Source organism: Naegleria fowleri (genome assembly GCF_008403515.1).
Source record: "Naegleria fowleri strain ATCC 30894 chromosome Unknown tig3, whole genome shotgun sequence".
Lineage (NCBI taxonomy): Eukaryota > Heterolobosea > Eutetramitea > Acrasida > Naegleriidae > Naegleria > Naegleria fowleri.
In genome coordinates this window covers 267,069-291,082 of record NW_025407935.1, presented here as the reverse complement: position 1 = coordinate 291,082, position 24,014 = coordinate 267,069, and the positions used below count along the sequence as shown (strand labels likewise).

Here is a 24,014-nt window from a genome sequence, read left to right as displayed (position 1 = left end):
TCTTGGAAGTAGACAAACCCATATTATTAATTGAATGTACCCAAATATTAGGACGACAAGGTCTGTTCGAGTCTTCATTTTTGTTGAAGAATTTCGAAAAAAATGTCTCAACGTGAAAACAAAAAGTTGTTGCTCGATAAAATCAAGAAGAAGAAATTTTCGAAAAATCAAAATCGGAATTCCAAAAGTAAGAATGAAGACACCAAAGAAAACTCTTCCGTAGATGTGGATCCTCGTTTTGCAATGATGCATAATGATCCCAAATTCTTACCGGTTGAAAAAAGGACAGTAGTCAATGATCCGCGTCTCTATGAAATTTTGGATCCTTCCTTTACCATGCTCAAAAAGTCGAGGGATGCATCAGGAAGATTCAAAGAACAAGCCATCAAGAATACTCTCAAAGATATTTACAACTTTGAGAAGGATCCGATGGCTCTAAGAGTTGCCAAACTGAAACAAGCCAAAAAGGAAATGGAAGAAGAAGAAGGTAAAGAAGACTCCTACGATAGCGACTATGACAGTGATGATTCCATTGAAGGAGCAAAAGAAATGCTCGGAAAGAGCAATTCCGATAAAAATTCATCCTCCCTGATCACTAAAGAGGACATCTTAGCAAGTGATGAGGAGGAAAATGAACAAGAAGAGGATGAAGAAATGACCTTTGATAAATTTTTAGAATCTCTCGAAGGAAGGCCCGAGTTAGAAAATGTTGAATATAACGAAGAATGGGATGACCCTTACGATTTTGATGATGAAGATGCTACCATATTGAGAGCAGTAGGAACAAACGTAGAGGAAGTTGAGCCTGAATTTTTGAAAGAGCAACAAGACTTGTGGGATGTAAGTTTTTATTGTAACACAATTTTTGTTGATTTTTTTTATAATTTCCTCAAATTCCAAAAACGATTTTAAATTGACTTACTCCCTATGGAATGTATTTTCAAATTTAAAAAACGGAATATTTCAGAAATATGTCGAGGATCAAAAGAATATCAAAATGATTGAAGATGGAAATGAGACAAAAAGATTTGCAGTGATGAATTGTGATTGGAATCTTATAGACAGTACAGATCTTTATGTATTATTTTCATCAATGGCACCAAGTTCTGGAAGAGTAATCTCAGTAACAGTTTATTTATCAGACTTTGGTAAACAACAACTTCAGTATGAAGCTATTCACGGCCCTGGAAGCTTGCACTACACTGAAAAAGAAAAAAGTAAGTGTTTAGAACTTTTTTGTGCATCATGACATTTCTTTTGCACATATTACAGAAAAGGAAGAAGAGTTCAAGAAAAAAATTCAAGAAGCAAAGGAAGAAAATAGAAAAAATCGACTCGTGAAAAGAAGAGGCAACAAGAGTAGTGAAGATATCAAATTGACTCAAACAGTAGAAGAAGCAGAGGGTGATACATCCATGTTAGATCCAGTGAAGGTGAGAGAATATGAATTCAGAAAGATGAAATACTATTTTGCAGTCGTTGAATGTGATAGTGTTCAGACAGCCATTTCTTTATACAATGAATGTGACAGCTTTGAATTTGAATCTACCTCTGTTGTGTTGGATTTAAGATTTATTCCTGATGATATTTCTTTTGAAAATCGAGAAATCAAGTAAGTGTGGATTTTTGAAATTTTTTCAAAGGTTGTGTGACCTTGTGTCATTAGAAATCAATGCACATCCATGCCAGCGGACTATACACCAAAGCAAAATATCTATTCTAAGGCATTGAAATCTTCTGCTGTAGATTTAACATGGGATGCTGATGACCCAGAACGAGAAATTCTAAAGAAAGACTTTAAGGATATTAATGAAGAGGCTCTTATGAAATTTATTGCCAACTCAGATGATGAGTCGAGCTCGTCTTCTTCTGAAGATGAGGGTGAAGAAAATGATCAAAAAGAAACACAAGAGGATTTAGAAGAAAAACGCTTAAGAAAACAAGAAAAGAAGGAAAAGAAGAAAGAGCAAAAGAAAAAGTACAAAGATTTATTGAAATATGCAATGAAAAAAGAGAAGGAAAAAGAACAACTACTCAATGGTGACGCTTCTCAAAATATGGAATTTGTTTTACATGAGGGCTTGAAAGATACTATTCAAAAGGAAGTGGTCAACAAACAGAAAGAAAAAGAGAGAGTTGAAAATGAGACATGGTGGGAAACAGCAGAAAGAAGAAGAAAGGAAAAGAAAAAACAACAAAGAAAAGAGCGTTTGAAGAAAATCTTGAATTCTGATGGCACAACTCATGGAGACGAGGACGAAGAACCTATCGATGAAGATGATTTATTGGCCGAACAAAAATTGAAGGAAAGGGAGAAGGAAAGACAAAAGAAAAAGGAAGAAGAGGAAGAAAAAAGAAAACAAACTTTGGAAATTATTATGGCTGATTATAATGCAGAAAAGGGATTCGATATTAAGCGTGACACAGATAAAGAGAGATCTAGACGAAGAAACAAGAATCCAACGTTGTCCAAGAAGGACAGCGCTGAACCCAAAGAAGCACCCTTAATTATTGGAGATGAAAGATTTGGTGACGTTTTCCTTGACCCTGACTTCCATCTTGACCAAACTCACCCTAAATTCAAGAAAACAGAGATTACATCAAAGATCATGGAAAAGAGAAGAGAGGAAAGCTTGAAACGACAAGAAAAGGAAGAATCTTTTTATGCCAACCAGCTCAAGTCCAAGAAGCGAAAGCTGTAATTTTAAGGAAGAGCGAACCAGACAGAAAAGCTTCGATAGTAATTTCAGTGATTCTCAAAACATGCAATCACCAAATTCACCTCTTCTTCCAGTTCTTGGTTAATGAATTTATATTTATTTACAATTTCTCTCCAAATTCCTTTTAATTTCTAGCAGTCGTTCAATAAGTTCATCAACTTCATTAATCATCATTCGAGATCGATCTTGAACATTATTTGATGGTTGTTCTTCTTCAGAAAAATCATCATAGTCCTGATCATCCTCATCCCATTCCCCAATTTCATAAAATGACTTAATTTTGTTAATTATTTTCGTTTTTTCGTGCTTTCTAGACAATTTCATCTTGTTTTGCTTTTCAATTAGGCGTCTTCTGCTGTTTTCTATTGGAGAACACGGTGATTCTATACAAGAGGAAACGTTAGGTGACGATCTAGCATGTCTTTCAACGGGTCTATCCGGAGAGGAACGTTCATCTAAGTTTGACCCATATTGATTAATATTCCATTCCTCAGTTTGTGCGTCCCAATCAAAGTTGTGATGAGAATTTTCATCTTGAATTGCATTACTTGTAGTAATAGCACTAGTGACATTGTTAAATTGTTTGTCGGTAGAGGTAGTGACTTGGGAATGAGATTTTTGTTCGTGATGGCAATGATGCAGTTGTGATGAAGAAGTGGAGTTTTGGTGATGATGAATGCACAACGTAGAGTCTGCATTGTTATTGGTATTTGTGGTGGCCATGGTGGTGGTGGTGTTATGGTTGATGATGGAGGATAAATAGGTTGGTGTGGTGCTGATATTGCGAGGATATTGATGATGATGATGATGATGATGATGAATTGGACAAGAATATTTTACCATCAGAATTGTTTGAACAATGTTTCCCTAAGAGTCGTACGAGAGAATTAGTGAGGAAGGGAGCAACAATGGTCAAATATGAATAAATACAAATAAGGAGAACAAGTAACTTAGATCAACAGAAGAGAGAAACAAAGTTGTAGGAAAACCTGCAGTCCTGCAACTAATATCAAGTGGAGGAGTCTTTTGACAGAATTCACGATGCGCACAAAGCCCAGCAACACAACAATTGGTGGTGATTGATTCAGCAAGAGAGACTTGTGCGGACTTTGTTCCTCAGTATATATACAGACAGTATTGTACTGGAGAATGAAGAATTCAAGAGTTGTGATTGGAACAACCGCAATATATAAAAAATTCAGTAAAGCTACTGAAAATTCTTCCAATCGGAAAGGTACAACGTTTCCGTATCGATATTTCCAATGATGATGATGAGTAATACTATTATATGAATAGGAGGCTGTTTCTTCTTACTCTCGGAAATGGTGTGTGCCTTGCAGCACTTGAGATTTTTGGATTTTTTTGAATTTGGTTTTTAAAAATAGGAGTACTTGAGTAAGGGACCAAGAAACACCACAATATATGGAAAATCATCTCTAAGAGAAGATTGAGAGAGATCTCTCAAATAGAGAGTCCCTCAAGGTTGAGTGAAATGTGTCATCCAAGTTGTGGTCTTCGAAGAGGGTGGAAATCTGTAGTTGGACATCATTAAGTATGAGATTAAAAGAAATCTCAAAGAGATGTCCATTAAGGAACCTGAACTCAGAGGAGTATCCACAACTTGAATTTCGAAAATGAAATAACAAGTGAATTTTGAAGATGAACATTTGTAATGATTTCACTCTAAATTTAATTAGAAGAATACTTCAACTGTCATTACGACTGCTACCACAACAACAACATGACCATTCATCATTCCAAATCTATTGACACTTTCAAATCTCTTCGAAGCATCTAAAGTTCTTGCAGTTCCATTGTGACTTGGAATGACAGAAGGTTGCTTGGAGGGTGGTATTGGTTTTGGTGTTGGTTTTGGTGTTGGTAATGGTGCTGGTTGAGGAGGTGCAAAAGTTCTTGGATACACTTTGAATGATCTGTAATTGACACTCATATGAGTGAATCTTGTCATAAACAGAGGAATGTGTGATTTCCCAAGTTTCAGGTCTATTGGGATACCTGGTTGTGAATGAACTTGCACAAGTGGCTGTAACCTCAATGAATCCTCCAGTATCGAATTCATTCACAGCTGCAATGAGGTAATTTAATTAACCAAGATCGACGGATTGGATAGGATAGGACTGCTCCAGCGATTATTTTTGAACTTTCAATACAATCTCAAAATCCAATCTATTTAAATTTCCTCAATGGAACTGCTCATTTGTGCAAGATCATTTTGGGTTGTTTTAAATTCAGACCAAGTGGAATACCAGGTGAAATTAGATTTCATGACATGGGCCCAGTAATAACACATAAAACGTGGATCATAATTAGGATTAAGATCCAACAAGAGTGGTGATCACATATTCATCATATTTAGAGAGTTCTTCTTTCCTTGGATGTTGTTTTAAATAATTTACGAATTGAAGGGGTTAGTAAGCTTAATTTATTTAAATTTTAAAATTTAAAAAAATGCTCGCTTCTTCATCTGAAGTTTCTTCAACGTCCAAATTGATTCAGGTTCAAAATTATAAAATCCCATATTGGGGAGTTGGAGGCTCTTCTCAACAAGATGTTGATGCAACTCCTCTTCCGAGTAACAGTAGCGCCACCAGTCATGAACCGATCGGATCTTCATCGTCCTCTTCCGATCATCAACAATCTCCATCATCCACCCAAGTTAAATTTCCATACTATCTGGAAGTCATCAAAGAAGGAGAATTACTTGAAGATGAGAGCATTGATCTTTCCAAACAGTCTTATTATGTGTTCGGAAGACAGCAAGATATGAGTGATGTTCTTTGTGCTAATAATAGTATTTCCAGACAACATTGTTTGATACAGCATGCTAAGAATGGAAGAGTTTATTTATACGATCTAGGAAGTGCTAATGGCACCTTTTGGAATAATAGAAAACATCAATGTAAGCCTCATAGATTTATTCCTCTGTGGTTAGGAAATTCATTTACGCTTGGAATGAGTTCTAGAAGCTATGTATTAAGTGTTAAGGAAGGTTATGAAGATGCTGTACGAAAACTTGAAGATGATTTACGAAAGAGAAAAACATCTTTTGAAATTGCAAGTGAAAAGAAAAAAAAGAATGAATCCAATAATAATGAAAAGAAACGAAAAAATTATGATAGTGAAGGTGAAGAAATTTCAGAAGATGAATTACCAGAAGATTATGACGAGAATGAGGATAATAGAAATAAGAGATTGAGAATTGAAGATCAATTAACTAGTGAATGGTTTGAATTTAACGAACGAGAATTTTATGATAACACATCTAGCAAGCAAGCGAGCTCATCATCCACGATGGACAAAAATCCATCCACTTTGGAAGGCCTCGTTGAAAAACAAGAACAATTGAAATTGCATTTAGCTAATATGAAAAAAGAATTAGAAACAGAAATTCAAATGATCAATGATCAACAACAAAAACAACAGAATTCATCATCAAATGCAGAAGAGGAAGATGAATTTGAAAAATACATGAATACAATTAATTCAAGTCTCATCTCTCAGAATACAGCAAAACAAAAACAATTAGAAAAGGAAATTAAAGAAATTGAAGAAGAATTGTCTAGAATTCAACAAGCCATCACAAAAGCTAAGCCTTCCACCAAAAGTGCTAAAGAAAGGAAACAATTCGAAAAAGATGCTGAAATTATGAGAGATCGATTGACGAGGGATATGTTTTTAAAACCATTGTCAGACTCTTCTCTCGGCAATGGTGGTACTGTCTCGAGTAAAGTGGACTAGTTTGTGTTGACAGTGGATTGCAGAAAATTCCATGTTTTCTCCCTCTTTTGCTTTTTCAACAGTGAATTGTGCAATTATTTAAAAAAAATTACAATTAATTGTACTTTTAAAACATTTTTCATCCATTCTTCCAATTTTTCTTTTTTCATCACAAAAAAATGTCCACCAACCAAAACTTCCCTCTCACGAGTCATATTGTGGTGTTCGGAGCCTCAGCACCCAAGGAAGGAGAACCTTTGTGGAATTTGAGCGTTGAACTCGGAGATAAATTAGCCCAATGTGGATATTCTGTTTGTAGTGGTGGGTTTGTATCATTTCATCTCTCTTGTGAAACTCAAATAACAGGTTCATCATGATGATGATTACGGGTGTGCATTGAATCAAACATGATTGCATGTTGCTTTTACTTGATCATTATTAACAATTTTCTATTATTCACCGGAACAATCATTATTTCACTATTTCCGTGGGTCACAATTTTTCAATAATCTTTCCTAAAATTAATATCAAACAGATATGGAGGTACTATGGAAGCAGTGTCGAAAGGAGCATCACAACATCCCAATGTTGACATCAAAGGAGTCATCAGTAGTAAAACATTTTATAAAAGACATGAACAAGGAAACAAATATTTACGAACGACAGTGGATACCGATAATTTATATGACAGAATTAAGGGATTGACAGATTCAGGAAATTACTTTGTAGTGCTTCCTGGAAGTCTTGGAACTGCTGCGGAATTGTTAATTGTGTGGAATTTGTACTACATCAATTCTGTATTCCCAGCGAGTGTGGAGCCAGTTCGTAAAATATTTGTTTTTAGAGGTAAGTCTATTGAAACGAAGAAGGCAATTTGTGAAATTTAACAATTTAAAAGATCCATGGGAAAAGATTATTAATTTCATTGGAAGTGAATTGAAAGTCTATCCAGAATTGATGAAAGCGTAAGTTATTATTATTTTGAGTTTTCTAATTGAAAATCTTTCAAAATATCAATATCATAGGTTTGTTTTTGTTGACACTGTCGATGAAATTATTTCTGGATTGAATCAACTTGTACGCCAATAAATGGACATGTCCTTGAATCAATTTGTCAAATAGCACTCTTTTGATGAGCTCATCTGTTAGAAGAAGATGGCTTTTTTGTAGAGATATTATAAGACATTGTTTGTTGGTGTTGTTGTAGCTGTATTACTTGAAGAAGTCACAAGTTTAGGTCCAAGCAATATTCGATTCAATCTCAAAATTTGTCTGGATGTGATGGTTTGAGGAGGAGATGAACCAGAGTTATGATGTGATGAATGTTGTTGTTGTTCAACACACAATGCAGTATCCATAAGTAACGTTTCAAATCTTCCTTCAAACACGAAATTATCAATTTTTACGATGGGTCTTTCACTCTCCAAGCCAATGATTGAATACTTTTCCAAATGTAAATTTTCAATAAGATTAAAATCGGGAATATCAAAGATAATATAAATGTCATCGTATTCATCATCATCATTCAATGCTGTATTGGAGGATGATGAGGGTCTCACTTCATCATCGTTTCCAATATTGTCCTTGGTGGTGGAAGCGGAGGGAGATGAAAGCATTTTTTTAATGAAGAAATCAATAAAAGGCTTTGAGTGATGAAAAGGCTTTCTTACAGAATTCCACTCAATGTTGTTTTTTGATCCATTTGATAGTACATGAGAGTACCATCTCCATCAATGAAGCACATCACAATACCATCCAATGAAGAAGATTCAAATTGTTTTCGGATCGCTTCAATTAGTTCATGATAGTGTCGAATGCTCAACGACGACAACCTATTGCTCCGATTGCCAACGTCTGACATGGAAATGGGCACAATGACGAAATGTTTAGGCTCACAATGAATATCATTGAGAGATTTCAATTCACTTAATGTATCCATTCCGTTCATGTTGGGAATATTCAAAAGAGAATAGAGATAGTAAATCGTGTGGCAAAAGGGTGATGCTGAGGTTAATGTCGTCTGGTGATTTAATTGCGACCATGAAAAGGAATGAACCGAAAGTATCCGATTGTACTCTTGCCGAGGAATCTTCTTTACAAACACAATATCTAAATAAACCAAATATAAATGATAGGCTTGTTGTTCATCATGTTGATGCAAATGAAATTGATTTTTGAAGGATTCAAATGAAAAATTTAGAGAAGGATGACTCAAATGTCCATCTTGGTGATGAGCTTGTTGCTGATTTGATAATGTTGTTGTTGTTGATGATGATAATGATGATGATTCATCACGAGTCATCGTACCACAGGTGGTTTGTGTTGATAAACTCATCACTAAATATTGTTTTCGAAAAAAATTCAATTTTTCAAAATGTTTCAAGGACTCATTCAGAGTGATTACTTTTCTAACAAAACACCTGAATCGGACGAAGAGAATAGTAATAACAACCACAGCAACAACAATCACACAAATACCACAACATTAAATTCCAATAACAATGAAAACAAACATGTTCCATCATCATCATCGGGCCCGATCACCACGACGTTATCTCAACAACAAGGTGAAGCCTCGACTATAAATCCTTCTTTACAAATTTCCAATAGTAATAATAATAGTAATAACAACCCTCCTACTAGTCACTCACAATACTCTCCACCCAGCAATATTTCATTATATTTTCAATATATTGCCAATCTTGATTTCATTCAGGCTCATACTCTTTTACGAAACTATCAAGAAATGAATCAACCTCAGAAATTAGGATCTCTTCATTCATCAGTAGCAGGATCATCCTCTAATTCCTATTCATCAAGTACTCTCTCTAAATATAAACAAAATGAAGAGGAGGTCATTCAATCATTAAAACGATTTATTCAATGCGAAACTCTTTATTACGATGCAAATTATTCACCCAATGAAAAACAAGATTTACATTCCTTGTATTCATTATTGAGTAGTAATTTATCATTAATTGCAATGAATGCTCCCTATGAATATGTTGCTAATCTTATAACCAATAATAATAATAGTAATAATAATCATGGATCTGTAAATAGTCCTTATATGGACATGATGCATCATTCAAATTCCATGGATCCTATTCATTCCACTCATGATAATTTATTAATGATGATGTCCATGATGGATCAAACATCATCGAGTCATTTGGCTGATACAATGAATTCAACAACAACCAGTAGCACTAGTGTGGTAGATTATATTGTTTACAAAACAGGAGGATCATCCTCTCTTTCTCCAACCACACAACCCTCTTCTCATTATTATCATCAATTGACTCTCATTGATAAAGAATTAATTCTAAGCAAACAAATTATTAAGGATTTTAGAATGCTCATCCAATTAAGGTTAGAAATTATTGCCTTTTATAGAATATTATCAAGATACAAGCATCCACCTAAATATGATAATTACGTCAGAATTATCAATAGTTTAAAATCTAAATATATCAATAGAATTGGACATGTATTCTTTGAAAAGATTGTACAAAATATTAATATGGAATTGAATACGTTAACATCTCTATTTGAATGTGAATATAATATTTGTAACTATAAATACAAAGAGAGTGTATTTACCATGTGGAAGACAAAACATTTATTTAAACAATGGAATGAATTATTTTACAAATGGAAAATAGAAATGAATGAAATGCAGTATTACTATTGGACACAGACATGCACATCACGAGGAGGAGGAGGAGATTTATTATCCACAACTGCATCTTCAACATCTCAATCATTACAACAAACAACTGCAATTCCACACCTTGGAAATGTACATTCCAATCAACAGCAACAACAACCACCACAACTACCACAACCACAAACACAACCATTGAATGGTCATTACGTGTCAGACAATCATCATCACACCACAGCACCTTCAGCATCAATCGATGTAGCATCTACAGCCTCTTCTTCTTCTACAACAACAGATTCTACCAATATTCATATTTCGAAAAATAATCCCATGAAGAAATCAAATATGGATTTCTCATCTCACCCAAATAATTTAAACAAAACTAATTTATTTAAATGGATGACCATGATCTTTGGATTTAGTCAATCTAAATTTACATTGATCTTTCATGATATTATCACTAATCAATCGAGTATGATTGTGAATAATTTATTGAATAGTGCAAATGGAACTCTATCTCCAACTGTATTGAATGAAAATCATTCGCCACTCATTCCACCCTCACTTGCTGTGGATTATATTCAATGGATTAAATCATTTAATGAAATTGTGAGACCAGAATCAGTTTGTTTGATTTATAATGCATCACATGATCATTTAGATACAACACCAATTTTAGAAATAGATCCTGAAAAGGGGTACACGATGAGAATTCGAAGTCAAGAGAATACTGAAGATTTATCACTGAGTGGAATTAAATTATACCCATGTGTATTTCATTATCCAAACACAATCAAAGTTCAAGAAGGTTCAACAAGTAGTAATGAGAATGGTGCCACTTCTACCACAACAACCACAAACACATCAGATGCAACTCTCAACGTGAGTGAAAGAAAGATTACAAAACAAACACTCATGTACACTTATTGGCCTAACATTTTGTCACTCATTATGGAGAATGGATCTGATCTTGAAGTTGCTGAAGAAGCATTTTATTTTACAGATCCAAAAACATTTACGACCTATTATTTATGTATGGTGACTCCAAAATTATATTTGGCCAGTATTGTCATTAAGCCAACATCAAAGGATCATCAAATAGCACTTAAATTTATGGCACAAATGAATAATTTTATTAGAAATAGAAAGGTTTTCAATTACTTGACATCCGTGATACCTCAACAACCTCCATCGCGCGACAATGGCAAGGGTAGTACTGCTGCTGCTTCTTCACAAACGTCACCTCATAGTGCCATGAAAATGAAGAGTCCAACAAAATCAGCCAAGTTTTCTCTCTTTGGCGGATCAAAGAAAAAGTAAATGCGTCCAAGACATGTTTATAATTGTCTGAATCTTGTCGTTGAAATCATTCAGCATTTTCAACCACGTCAACTTTTCAGAGAAATAACGGAGTGAGACCATATAAAATGTTGAATGCTTGTTCTAAAATGTCGGTTTCCTGACAGTCATCACTCTTCCTGCATCTGTAAATGCAAAAATTATCAATATAATCAGCAAAGAAATTAAAATAAATAACAAAATGAGCAATGTTGAGGAGAAAGGGGATGGAGACGGTAAGATGGTTGAATTTCTATTGGAGCTTGCTCCACTTCGAGTTGAAACAATGTTATTTGATGTTGGAGAGAGAACTTGATTATTTAGAAATTGACCTGAATTATTGAATAGTCTTTGAGATTTTCTATTAATGACAGAAGAGGATGAAATAGTTGATGAAGAATCGCCATGCATACTCTGTTCTCCATCATAGTCATCTTCATTCAATGGATTATTATCAGATACATTTAAATATCTTAAGCTTGAAACTAGTTGTGACATCTGTTTCTTATTACTTTCTAATTCCTGAGCCAATCTTGAATTCATTTTTGTAATTTCTTCTTTCGTTTCTTCAAATTTATTTCTCATTTCAATTATTTCTTCTTGAATATTTTGATTTCCCTTAATTTCAGCATCTAATAATTCTTTCATCATTTGATGTGTGGAACCAATGGTATTTAATTTATCAAATATTTTCTGCAAATTGTCATGGTTAGCATGCTCACCGCCTGTACTCCCTAGTATTATACTATTGTGTCGATTTGAAAGACTATTTCTATTGGTCGTAGAGGTACTTGTATGCACAAATCGTTCAACAGCACTTCTCGGAGTTAAAGAAGAATTTTTAAATAGTTTTGGAAATGATGAGGAGATGGAAATGGTCGGTGATACAGGAGTTGAATGAGTATTGTTGTTGTTGTTGGTGGTGTTTGTTGTGGTGGTGGCATTACGTGATGAAGAGACGGAATTTACAGAAGAATCAGTTTTCTTCATCATCATGTTTGTATCACCACCTAATAATAATAATGATGATGATGGAGAAGAAGGCTGTGATGGTGTTGTTGCTGTGGTTGTATCGGAATTGGTAGGATGATTCGTTGTTGTTGTTGTATGAACCTTTGTCGTTGTCGTCGTTGAATTGTGGATGTCATGGCTCAATGAAGGCTCTTCCGATGCAAACATTTTTTTAACGATGATGTTTGATGATGGTATTTGGCATTTAAGGTTTTTTGTCACAACACGTGTTGGCATGTTCATGCAAAATCCCATCTTTATTTTTGCTTTTGAACTACTTTTTGTTTGATTTTACCAAAAATAGATACTCCTTGTTTGTCAAACATTTCCAATTCAATTTCATCTCCAAATTTCATGAATGGTGTTTTGAATTCTCCACTCTCAATTTTTTCAATCATTCTCTTTTCAGCAATACATGATGATCCACGTGATTGATCTTCATTACTCACTGTACCAGATCCAATAATTGTACCAGCAGTGAGTGCACGTGTTTGAGTCACGTGTTGAATTAAATCATAAAAGGAAAAGAACATTTCAGGACCTGCATTTGGATTTCCAAATAACTTTCCATTTAAATGAGAAATTAAATCTCCATAACAACGACCATCTTTCCATAAATCATCTTTTTGTAATTCATCCAAAGTGACTGCAAAAGGTGAGAATGAAGTCGAAGGCTTACTCACAAAGAATCCAAATTGTTTCTCCAATTCTTTTGGAATGAGATTTCTCAATGACACATCATTACAAATCATGACTAATTTGATGTATTTGTGGGCATCTTCTTTTCGAGTTCCCATTGGAACATCGCTAGTGATTACTGCGACTTCACCTTCAAAATCAATGCCATACTCTTCAGAGAAGTGTTCAATTTGAGAATGAGGACCCAAAAAAGTACCACTTCCACCCTGATAGACTAATGGATCTGTGCGGAGCGTTTCTGGAAGTGGAGCATTACGAGCCTTTCTCACCAACACAATATGATTGATATAGGCACTACCATCAATCCATTCATAGGCACGAGGGAGTGGTGCCATGAATTGTGTTTGTTCAGGGATAATTTCATGTTTAAATAAATGATGAGGATCTTTCAACAATTCAGAATATAATTTTTCAATACGGGGATACAATTCATCCCATGAATCCATTAATTGTTGCAAGGTGGTACAAATCTCTTGTGGAACATATTCGAAGCGAGTACCTTCACGATTGACCATGACAAGTCTACCATCACGGGTTTGATTTTGAATGGTTGCGAATTTGACCATGATGATGATGAATGAGAGGGTTGTGGGTAGGTGGTTTATTTTTTTCGGAATGAATTTGTGATTTCGCTTGAACGGAATGAATTTGGATTGGACTTGAGTTTACAATGTGCACCCATCTACCAGAGGATGGGATGCAATAACACCTGAGCCTCATGTCAATATGTGGTGTCCTCTCCGAAAGTAACAAAACAGTTCTTTCATGTAATGCAAACAGAATCAGAAACCTGTCCACACAGAGAAAGCATCAATCTCCTCACCAGGCATTCTCATTGAGATTCTGGGTGATTCGAGAGAGAATGAGAGACATTGGAGGTCTCCACATGAAAAGATTTGAATTCTCTTTTCAACAACAATCTCTTCATGACCAATGAATGTTTTGTATAGATGGGTCGATCCGATGGCATGCAAGATTGCGTTAAGAATTGTAATCCTAAAATTAAATCATCTAATTCCTTATCCTGATTGGATATTTCAAAACAATAAATTCCATGAACGGTCACCATTGAAAAACATTTCCATGGTACCAATGAGTGTGGTAGAGCTTGTTGTAAAGCAATTTCCTCTTTAAACGTCTTGGAATAAGGTCCATACACCAACCATTTCAAATCTTTGTAAATATTAATTTTAACACTCTTTTTGAATAACTGAGATTTTCTTGAAATGGTTAAAATTTTTGAATCTCGATCTAACTTGATCAATCGTTTAGATTTCTTAAAATTCTTCTTTTTCATATCATAAACGTGTTGAAAACATTCAATTCCTTTCTTTAAAGAAAATAAACGTGTTGGTTCACCTTTGAGTAATAAACGAGAGGGTGTTAACAATGAGGAAGGAGTATTTGTTGTCATGTTTGCATTCAAAGAAGGAGTTTTTTCTGTTGTTAACGAGTTTGCATCATTCAAAGAAGGAGTGTGAAATAGAGGACTTGATTGTGAATTTCTTAAATAGAAGGGAATAGCAGTCTTGTGATTTCTTGGAGTTACGTTTGGGGAATCATCGGATGTGGAAGTAGCATTGTTTTCTTCTAAAAAACTTTGAATAATATCATGCTCATCTTCAAGATTCTCAGAGAAATGTCGAGTCAGGGAATGTGTTTCATCATGTTGAGATTGGGCATCATTGAAAAGTGTCATGTTGTAAAAAGTTCTACTTGCGGTCGTGGCAGTTGCAGCGTTTGGATCCATTGTGTTTGTCATGATGATAGACATCGCTTGTTCTTCTTCTTCATCTATTTGAATGGTTTCTCCAAACACTTGTGTCAGGTGACTAGTATCATTCATTTTTTCATCCTCCTTATTGGCTCCAATGAGTTCATCCTCCTTTTTGAGTGTCATTCTTTCATCTTTAGGTGAAGGGTCATCATGATGTACTTCTTGTTGAGGAGCAACAGAATCCTCAATGAAATTCATGCTTCCTTCTTCATTCAACACAGATTTCTCTACTAATGATTGTTCTAGTGTCGAGTTCTCGGTTAGGACATCGTTTTCCATGACTAAGAGTGACTTGGTCATTTCCTCTTCTAATTGTTTCAAAATATCAAGATTACTACGATTGCTGCAGATGTTATTCAAATGGTTCGATTGAGGTGCAGCTTGAGAATGTTCTTGAACTTGCTCTTCAAACAATGACAAGAACGACTTGTCACCCTCTCCATGATTCACCATATCATCCAAGATGGAATGATCATTCTCATTTAATATCCTCATGGTTTCATTATTAGTACTACTATTACTACTTAAACTCAAGGATGTATCAAAAATTGGTGAAGAAGATGGATGTGGTTGAGATGTGTCATGATCGTCGTCATTAATCACTCTAAAGGGTGGACTTGGTGGAGCTCTAACGGGTGTGTGTCCAATTCCAATCGTCATTCTTGTGTTTTTTGGACTTGAAAATAATGTCATGTTGTTCATTGGATCATCAAATTCATTCCTCGAATAACTATCCTCATTCTCATGATCTTCCTTATCATCATCATCATCATCATCGTCATGATGACTCAGTGGATTGCTTTCAGTGTGCAATAATGGATTACTCGTATCATCATCTTGATGATCAACTCCTGCTCTATCATTCATATTTCGAGGACTTGTTGTATTGTAAGACATGGTAAATGGAGGTACATTGAAGAACATCATGTTGTTCAACATCCTTTCATTTCTCTTTTGAGTACTCATTGAATTGAATGGCTTGTCCAACAATTCATCATCATCCTCAGCAACTACAGTCAGAGTAATATCACTCGAGACATTGCTTGAAGTGTCGTCATTCGTGTCACCATCCTCATGACAACTTGTTGTTCCATTATTATTATTATCGTAATGATCGTTATTATTAGTGTAGTAGTGATGATCATGATCACCACCGCTATTGGTGAAGATCAAGGAGTCCTCCATATTATTCTTCTTATTCATGGATGAGAGCGGTTCATTTTGTGATGAAGGATTCACCAATTCATCAGAACTGTTATTATTGTTTCTTAATGATGTTGGCACGAATGGTTCTTCATTCATCATCATGGAATCCATAGAGTCATTCTTTAACAATTCTTGAACATTTCTTTGAGGTCTCTCATGAATTTCTTGAATTGTCTTTTCTTTGGAGAGAAACGGTAGTATCTGTTCATTGTTGTTTCCAATGTGATGATTTGATAACCATAATTGTTGTTGTTGTTTTTTCTTTTTTATGTCATAGAGAAAATGAAGAAGAGATGAATTTGGTAGTTTTCTACTTGGAAGAATGGTATTCTTGTCATCTTTCTGATCTAATTCATGTTTTGAATTGTTTGGAGAAAATTCAATGACAATTAAATGATTTGAAGTTTGTCTAACCGTCGTGTCAGAATTGTGTTGGAAATGAGTAGTAGTAGTGGAATTGTTATGGTTGTTGTACACAATATTATTATTGAGAGAGGAAATGTCAATCATAGTTGCTGTTGACATAGAATTATTAGAATCTTTCATTGATGTTTGTTGTTTGTGGATAGATGTTTTAGAATTAGTTCCACCACTAACATTACTACCACTGTTAAGATTCATATACTGTGGTTGTTGTTGATGATGTAGTGAAGAAGAGACTTTTTCAAAGTGATTACTCTTGGAAGGTACTTGATCGTTCTTCATTCGACTAGTTGTTGTTGTGGCCTTAATAGTTGATGGATTGTTGTTGTGAGAGAATGATTTCCTTAATTCATTTCCATGATTGGGAATGTTCAAAACGATGGGTTGTAAAGAAGAATCCTTCAATTTCATTGTACTTTGTTCACCACCACTTATACCACCACTACTACCACCACTATTGGAATGTTGTGAGAATGAAAGTGTTTCTGTGGTCTTGATTTTTTTGGTGGAAAGTGATTTTAAATTCTTTGTTAGTTGTTGTGCTGGTGGTATATGGGAGGTAATGACATCTTCATGATTCTGTGTTTCATTTTGAATATCATTGTCATCATTAGAATCACTACTACATGCAATGGAATTGAGTACTCTCAGAGAATCATCAACTCTGTTCGTATCAAGAGTAGTGGTACTTTTCAAAGTACCCCCATCATCACCATGGTGGTGTCCTTGTTGACTTACTGAACTACTCTTATGACTTGAAACTTTTTGATGATTGCTACTACTAATAGAATAAGTAGAGGATACCAAATTCTTGACAGGTGAATTATTCAATGAATCTAATTTTTGTTTCTTTTCCATTAATTTTGCTTCAATTTCTTCAATTTCCTTTTGAATTAATTCCTCATCTGTGAGTTGTTGTTGATTCGAATGTTCATCATCATCCAACGGAGTAACATTGTTCTCATTCTCACTACCAGCAGCACTCTTGTAGGGTTCAATAGTATCATTATTGCTATCAATACTAACATTAGATCTTTTCATTTCATCTCGCAAATTGTCCAGATCTTCTAATAATGAATCATTTGTAAATTGATCACTTTGCGTACTTGTATTTAAAATTTTCAACAACATTTGGTTTGATGTTGATTCATAATTGTTCTCAATTTCTTTGTTCATTGGCATTTCTTGTGATGAGTTGGAACGCGTTGAGTCAAATGGTAAATGTCCCGACATTGATGTTTTGGTATCATGATTGTCATGTTGATGCTTTGGTTTCGCTGCATTTTTTGATGTTTCCGTCTTCCCTTCTGCTCCATCGTCCACAACTTGTTTAATTTCTTGTCTGACCATTTCCAAATAATCATCATTTGAAATGTTATCTTCCAATGTTACTGACAAATGCTTCATTCGATGTGTACTCGAAAAAGTTTGAGATCCAATGAAAGTTAAACATAAATATCTTAAAACCAAATGCTCTTGAAAAGTGATGGTGTCAGGAAGCAAAGATTCATCTTTTTGAAAATGAGGCTCAAAGATCCACTCTTCCGTTAATACTTTAAATCCGAAATTAGGATGGTGAGAAGTAGAGACCATGCATTTTCTTGGTCTTCCCTTCTGAGAGGAGTAAACAGAAATTCGAACTACTTTTTCGCAAGGAGATATTTTCTTCTTTAGCGACGAAATGCTTTTCAATTCCAAAATACATGATGAATTGTCAGTTTTAGATATATTAGTGATCCACATTAAACTTGTTTTGGTAATGTTTACAATATCCTTAATAAATTGTTCGGTGATGATTTTGTAACAATTCGAACCAGTGGCATTCACCACACCTTTGATGATATGAATGATTTCCATCGGTTGTGGAGACGAGACGCGATGAGAGTTATGAGTAGATAGAGTATTGAGAATGTGAGAAGTGTTTCGAGATGAAGAAGGCTTTTGATCAGATGGAGTGTTTTCATCTTTAATCTTGGTGGAGGTAATAGGAGAGGAATTCTTGTGTTTGTTGTTTGATTTCAGATATTGTTTTTCAATTTCCAAAAGCAAATCCTCATTGAGTAGAAATTCCAAATCATCCCGAGATTGAAATTTCGAGTCCATGCGCTGCCAAATGTTTCTTGGTTCGGGAGGAAGAGAAGATTCATCATCCCTCTCGAGATGGTCGTAATTTTTTGGAAGCCTTGAAGGCTCTTCCTCATCCGTTTCATCCCATGTATTAGCAGTGGTTTTCGAGGTACGGGGTGTTTTAAGGTTTAAAGACATTTTTTGTTTGGCGCCACCTTATTGTTTGAAAACATTTTTCATCTTATTCATCAGCCTTCGTTTGATCTGGGCATTTCTTCCCATAGAGAAAGACCATCTCTGGTGGTTCAGAAATGGCCAAATTAGAGTATTCGAGGTTTGCATTCAATTTTCGCATGATTGAACAAAGGCCATGAATGTATGATGATGAGTGTTACTCACGGTTCTTTCATATTAATCAAATAATAGGTAATATTTCAGTGAAAAGAACAAAGGAAAACAATAAAGGTTGATCTTTTTCATCCGAGGCCGAAATGTCAATCCACCAAAACATCTAATTCTCCAGTTGCAGCTAGACATGCTGTGTTTATTTGGGTTCTCAGAAGAACAGAAATGACCAAATATACAGGGAATTCACTCATAGTCAAAGAATGAATCGCCAATAAATTCACGCAACAAGGAATCACTTGGAATCGAAGCTGCAGGAATGGCATGGAAATAACGCAAGAAGGCCAACAATTCTCGTGCCGAGTTGTAGTGTGGACTCTTTGGGCTGACAGCACTCAATAAGGGTTTTGCATACACTTTCAACACTGAATATTCATAGTCGAGAGAAGTATTAAAGACAACATCTGCATTCTTCATGAAAGGAAAGACATTTCGATGCTCTGCTTTACGAACTGCGGGCCACATATCCAAAGTGGCAGTGACAGCATGTCCTCTGAAATTAAAATCACGAACCATTCTTCGTAATAGTCTTGTGGTATTGTTACTAATGAAATTCATCTCGTCCAAATTCAATTGAGTGAGTGGTGCAAGGAATATCTTGTATTTGTTTTCATTTGGAATCTTTGGAGTTAATTTATCATTCAAACAATGAATTCCCTCCATCAACAAGACTTGTCCAGGATGACATTTGATTTTACGACCAATGTCTTTGGGTACACCTTTCTTGAAATCAAAGATTGGAGACATGACTTCTTCACCCTTAATCAATGATTCTAAATGTTCATTCAACAAATCAATTCTCAACGCATCGATGGTTTCGAAATCATAATTTCCATTTTCATCCAATGGACATTCCTTATTAGGTTTGTAATAGTCATCCACAGAAATGGTCACTGGTTTGATACCTAAAATTTCTAATTGAATGGAGAGTTTTTTAGCGAACTGAGCAACAAGTATTGATCGTAGCACCAATAGCATTTCAAATTTCATGGAATAATCCATCCATTCATAATACCCATCCAATAAAAGATTCATATGAACAAAAGAGTAAGCCTTTTTGCCGCCATATTTCAACGTACCGTAGTTTTTCCTGAGCTGGATGGACCTGCCGCCAAAATCAATTTCACTTTATCTCTTCTCGAATAGATATCCAGGGCAATCTTGACAATCTTTTGATCATGTAATGCATGGTTCAATGCCATAAACCATTTAATGGTATTATTGTTCACATGTTGATTCAAATCACCCACACATCTTGTATTGGTAATTTTACCCCAATTATTATATTCAGAATATAAATTAGCCAATGTCTCATCATTGAATTCTAATCCCAAGTCATAAGGTTCAGCAGGAAACTGCAATTTAAATCCATGATTGAATTTCTCTAATGAAAAACAATTATGAAGAAAACTTGTTCTTGCTACTAATGTTCTGTGATGTAAATCAAAATATTGTTCAGCAATACCATCACAATAATCAATTGGAACAGCAGGATCATTGTTAGCAGAAATGAGAGATGCAGTGAATGGTCTTTTCACAATTTTTTCAAAGAATTCCATTGCAGTTTCATAGGAAACATAACGAGTGAGAATGGGAAGATCTCTACTCACAAGATCTTTCATTCGATGTTCAATTTTAGCAATTTGTTCAGTGGTCACATCAGTGTCTTCCACAAGACTATATAAAATGACATAGGGTAGGAAATAAACAAGTACGAATGAGAGAGTCACACAAACATTGAAGAAACAATACAAGTCACACACACATTGAGATAATTGTTGAACTTACCACATGTAACCATTTCTCAACGAATGTTCAACAGTCATTGAAAATTCAGGAAATTCCAAATGAGTGGCCAATCCAACCAGGAAGACTAAACTACGTCTCAAAATCGCATGTCCATCCACAGTATCTTTCATGATAGGCTTAACTTTAACTTGAGTAAAGGAAATAACTTCATTCAATGAAGTAATCAAATTATTGACTTCCAAGGCATAGATATCGGTTTTGATATGCATATGTTTCTTCAATAATACTGCAATATCAAAACATTTGACTGGACATGGAAAAACATGAATACTTTTATCTGGAAATTCAACATCTACTGTTTGAGAGAGCCAATGTTGAGAAGGTCTTCTCATCTCACTTTCATTGTGTACAGAGAGGAAGGTAGTATCGGATTGAGAGGGAGTGGACATGATGATGATTCAATGAAGAATAATATTGTTGTTGTTGTTGTTGGGGGAGGACGAGGTTTCAGTGAAAAATTGGAGGATGGTGATACTACAACTCTATGGAAAAAGTGTCGTGGAGGAAGCACCACAGCAAATGATCAAGAGATGGTGATGAATTTTTTTCTGTTGTTGATCCTTGCAAACATGAATTTTTCCTGAAAAGGATCTCTTGGATGACTTGGGTTCAGTGCTTAAAAAGGAGAGAAGAGAGCAAAAATCATGAGGTTTTTCCAAAGCAAGCCCAACCGCGTTGCTGGAGAGAGATCGTGCATTTATTCCTCAACACCTCAAACCATACAAGACAAATACCACCCTGAATCATCCCTCCATCATAATGACTCTCCTGTTACTACTTGATGAAAATATAAACAAAAATAAATGCCAAGAATATTCCACCAATAGCATTTCCAATTCCTGCAGGGACAACATTCCAAGCCAATGCATCCCACCATTGAATCTCTTCAGAAATGTATTGAATTTCTGGTGTAATAGCAGAAGTCAAGTTGTTGGAAATGGTATTCACACCAAATAATTCTTTCCAAATGAAAATGTGTGAAAAGTAACCTAATTATTATTCAAATTCATTCATCATATGCATTCAGAAAGTTAAAGTGTAATCAAATTCGTTCAATCAATTATTATTCATTAACAACACTCTCAAATGATATCTAGATTACATACCTAGATTAGCAGGTGCATGTTGAACTCCTAGTGCAGCAAATGCAATGATTGGAAAAGACAAGGCAGTAATTTTTCCAGTAATCGTTCTGATGGTATATTATATTCCACAAAGTTATATTCAACATTCACACTCATAATACATACGTTGCTGAACTACTTAATAAGGTTGCCACTCCAATCATGAAATTAGCAACCATTCCAGATAATAGACATGAAAACCATCCATTAACACCTCTCACAGCAAAAGTATGAACTTTCTTATAAGTCGTACTTGCGAGGAATTGAATGACAGAAACATTGTCATACCACACAAAACTACCATTCAAAATGGCACTCATGAGAACTGTTTGTGTCGCATGAATAAAATGGAAAGGATGAATGGGAATTTGTGTGTCAAAGGATTTGAATGGTAATGATTAGAAAGAAGGGTTGTAAAGGAATTGTATAGGTCAGAAGGAATCATATATTCACACACTTACCAGTTCCTAATACATTTCCAATAATAGCAATACCCCATAATCGAAGTGAATACAATAGAGTCATTAATTTGATACTCTTAATTCTTCTAATTTTAACGTGCATGTGATTTTTACAACATGTAAATATTGAATTAAAGACCCAATAGAAGGATCTTCGAATAATTCCAATGAGATCACTCTTAAATAAATGAACACTCACTGAAATGTTCACTTCTGTGAAGAGAATACTTCTACTGAATATAATCATTGTAAATGCGCCCACAAATGCCACACCAATCATAAATCTTTGAAATGCCTTACTTGTGACATCACTTGCAATGAGTCCACTTGTGAGGGTTCCAATGGCAACATAGACTCCACCCATTAAGGATAAAATAAATAATCGAAACCATGAATAAGTATGAAGAACACTATCACAATGTTCATCAATGGCAGTAATTAATTCTAATTGAGTTCGATATTGATTGTCTCTTTTTTTATCACTTCGACGTAATAAATGTTGTTCAAAACTTAGATATTTATCAATGAGAATGTTGTGGTGTTGTTGTTCTTGTTCCATCTTCAAATGGTCATCATTCTGAGAATGTTGTTGAGTGTGATTTGTACCACCAGCACCTCCACTACTCGACTTTTTTTGGGGAGGAATGAGCATGACCAAGTGGTGATGAGTGTCATCATCCTCTCCATTGTTATTGTGTTGAAGAGGAAGAGGATGATGATTGTGGACACCATATTCTTCTTCGTCATGTCCACCATGACTGCAGTTCTCGCCATAGTGATGATCGTCTAGACTTGTTGAGGACAAGTAGACAGTGGTGTCTCTTCTTTGAGAAAGTAGTTGAGAACCATCACTACCAGTAGTGATAGTTTTATTGCCACTAGTGGTTGAAGTCTTGGTGGTGCTGGTGGTGTTGATTGAGGTCAATGAAGGGAGTTGATCCACCTGTTGGTAAGGATGATGATTTTGTTTGATCATGATGGTAGTGTATGCATTATTCAAATCATCATCACCCTCTTCTAAATGATAATGAACATGTTGATGATTGGTGTCCAAAGCACTTGACAAGGAATTGAACGATGAAGAGGAAGAAGGTAAATGTGATGACGGTCGAATAGTAGTATGAGGATGCTGATAAAGACGACGTGATTCAGATGCTTGGTTCAATTCAGTAGTATTGGAATCATGTCGCAATGAAAATTCATCATCCAACTCAACTTGTTCCACATTTCCTTGACTCAAGACACGTCGGATATCATGATGATTGAAATGATGAGCATGATGACCATTTCTTGTTCGTAATTGATGTGGTTGTCGAGAGGATGAAGATGATTGAGAAAAGGACCTGTTGTCTGATGTTGGTGTCAAGTTGTGACTACTGTTTTCACGTGATGGAAAAGGAGTGGCACTCAACATTTTTTCCAAAATATATTGTGCGAAGAATCTTGCAAGGGTGCGATTAGTCGAATATTATCCGTGGAAGGTGTGGACACCTTTTACCAAATTGAATTGACGTCATTCATCGAACATTGCCCTCACTTTTGCACACGTTGCAGCCATAATCGTATGTG

At 35.2% G+C, this 24,014-nt stretch overlaps 13 protein-coding genes across 13 annotated transcripts; 4 read left to right on the top strand and 9 right to left on the bottom strand.

Moving 5' to 3' along the window:
- Positions 1-102: 102 nt before the first annotated feature.
- Positions 103-2,702, top strand: FDP41_007451 (uncharacterized protein; the record flags this gene model as incomplete). The annotated part of the gene is made up of 4 exons (XM_044711198.1): positions 103-840; positions 968-1,217; positions 1,273-1,612; positions 1,667-2,702. The coding sequence occupies 4 exons, from the start codon at positions 103-105 to the stop codon at positions 2,700-2,702; spliced, it is 2,364 nt and encodes a 787-aa protein (XP_044568987.1).
- A 114-nt stretch (positions 2,703-2,816) lies between these two features.
- FDP41_007450 (uncharacterized protein) lies at positions 2,817-3,443 on the bottom strand (the record flags this gene model as incomplete). Its single annotated transcript, XM_044711197.1, has 1 exon — positions 2,817-3,443. One exon carries the CDS (start codon positions 3,441-3,443, stop codon positions 2,817-2,819), a length of 627 nt encoding a protein of 208 aa, XP_044568986.1.
- A 970-nt stretch (positions 3,444-4,413) lies between these two features.
- On the bottom strand, positions 4,414-4,800 carry FDP41_007449 (uncharacterized protein; the record flags this gene model as incomplete). The annotated part of the gene is made up of 1 exon (XM_044711195.1): positions 4,414-4,800. The coding sequence occupies one exon, from the start codon at positions 4,798-4,800 to the stop codon at positions 4,414-4,416; it is 387 nt and encodes a 128-aa protein (XP_044568985.1).
- A 389-nt stretch (positions 4,801-5,189) lies between these two features.
- On the top strand, positions 5,190-6,479 carry FDP41_007448 (uncharacterized protein; the record flags this gene model as incomplete). The annotated part of the gene is made up of 1 exon (XM_044711194.1): positions 5,190-6,479. The coding sequence occupies one exon, from the start codon at positions 5,190-5,192 to the stop codon at positions 6,477-6,479; it is 1,290 nt and encodes a 429-aa protein (XP_044568984.1).
- A 158-nt stretch (positions 6,480-6,637) lies between these two features.
- Positions 6,638-7,547, top strand: FDP41_007447 (uncharacterized protein; the record flags this gene model as incomplete). The annotated part of the gene is made up of 4 exons (XM_044711193.1): positions 6,638-6,783; positions 6,994-7,304; positions 7,357-7,423; positions 7,484-7,547. The coding sequence occupies 4 exons, from the start codon at positions 6,638-6,640 to the stop codon at positions 7,545-7,547; spliced, it is 588 nt and encodes a 195-aa protein (XP_044568983.1).
- An 86-nt stretch (positions 7,548-7,633) lies between these two features.
- On the bottom strand, positions 7,634-8,074 carry FDP41_007446 (uncharacterized protein; the record flags this gene model as incomplete). Its single annotated transcript, XM_044711192.1, has 1 exon — positions 7,634-8,074. One exon carries the CDS (start codon positions 8,072-8,074, stop codon positions 7,634-7,636), a length of 441 nt encoding a protein of 146 aa, XP_044568982.1.
- A 50-nt stretch (positions 8,075-8,124) lies between these two features.
- FDP41_007445 (uncharacterized protein) lies at positions 8,125-8,793 on the bottom strand (the record flags this gene model as incomplete). Its single annotated transcript, XM_044711191.1, has 1 exon — positions 8,125-8,793. One exon carries the CDS (start codon positions 8,791-8,793, stop codon positions 8,125-8,127), a length of 669 nt encoding a protein of 222 aa, XP_044568981.1.
- Positions 8,794-8,832: 39 nt separating this feature from the next.
- On the top strand, positions 8,833-11,445 carry FDP41_007444 (uncharacterized protein; the record flags this gene model as incomplete). Its single annotated transcript, XM_044711190.1, has 1 exon — positions 8,833-11,445. One exon carries the CDS (start codon positions 8,833-8,835, stop codon positions 11,443-11,445), a length of 2,613 nt encoding a protein of 870 aa, XP_044568980.1.
- Positions 11,446-11,568: 123 nt separating this feature from the next.
- FDP41_007443 (uncharacterized protein) lies at positions 11,569-12,642 on the bottom strand (the record flags this gene model as incomplete). Its single annotated transcript, XM_044711189.1, has 1 exon — positions 11,569-12,642. One exon carries the CDS (start codon positions 12,640-12,642, stop codon positions 11,569-11,571), a length of 1,074 nt encoding a protein of 357 aa, XP_044568979.1.
- Positions 12,643-12,731: 89 nt separating this feature from the next.
- FDP41_007442 (uncharacterized protein) lies at positions 12,732-13,739 on the bottom strand (the record flags this gene model as incomplete). The annotated part of the gene is made up of 1 exon (XM_044711188.1): positions 12,732-13,739. One exon carries the CDS (start codon positions 13,737-13,739, stop codon positions 12,732-12,734), a length of 1,008 nt encoding a protein of 335 aa, XP_044568978.1.
- A 266-nt stretch (positions 13,740-14,005) lies between these two features.
- FDP41_007441 (uncharacterized protein) lies at positions 14,006-18,844 on the bottom strand (the record flags this gene model as incomplete). Its single annotated transcript, XM_044711187.1, has 1 exon — positions 14,006-18,844. One exon carries the CDS (start codon positions 18,842-18,844, stop codon positions 14,006-14,008), a length of 4,839 nt encoding a protein of 1,612 aa, XP_044568977.1.
- A 393-nt stretch (positions 18,845-19,237) lies between these two features.
- On the bottom strand, positions 19,238-21,249 carry FDP41_007440 (uncharacterized protein; the record flags this gene model as incomplete). The annotated part of the gene is made up of 3 exons (XM_044711186.1): positions 19,238-19,993; positions 20,131-20,728; positions 20,840-21,249. 3 exons carry the CDS (start codon positions 21,247-21,249, stop codon positions 19,238-19,240), a joined length of 1,764 nt encoding a protein of 587 aa, XP_044568976.1.
- A 385-nt stretch (positions 21,250-21,634) lies between these two features.
- FDP41_007439 (uncharacterized protein) lies at positions 21,635-23,859 on the bottom strand (the record flags this gene model as incomplete). The annotated part of the gene is made up of 4 exons (XM_044711184.1): positions 21,635-21,849; positions 21,967-22,052; positions 22,111-22,309; positions 22,446-23,859. The coding sequence occupies 4 exons, from the start codon at positions 23,857-23,859 to the stop codon at positions 21,635-21,637; spliced, it is 1,914 nt and encodes a 637-aa protein (XP_044568975.1).
- Between the last annotated feature and the right edge of the window lie 155 nt (positions 23,860-24,014).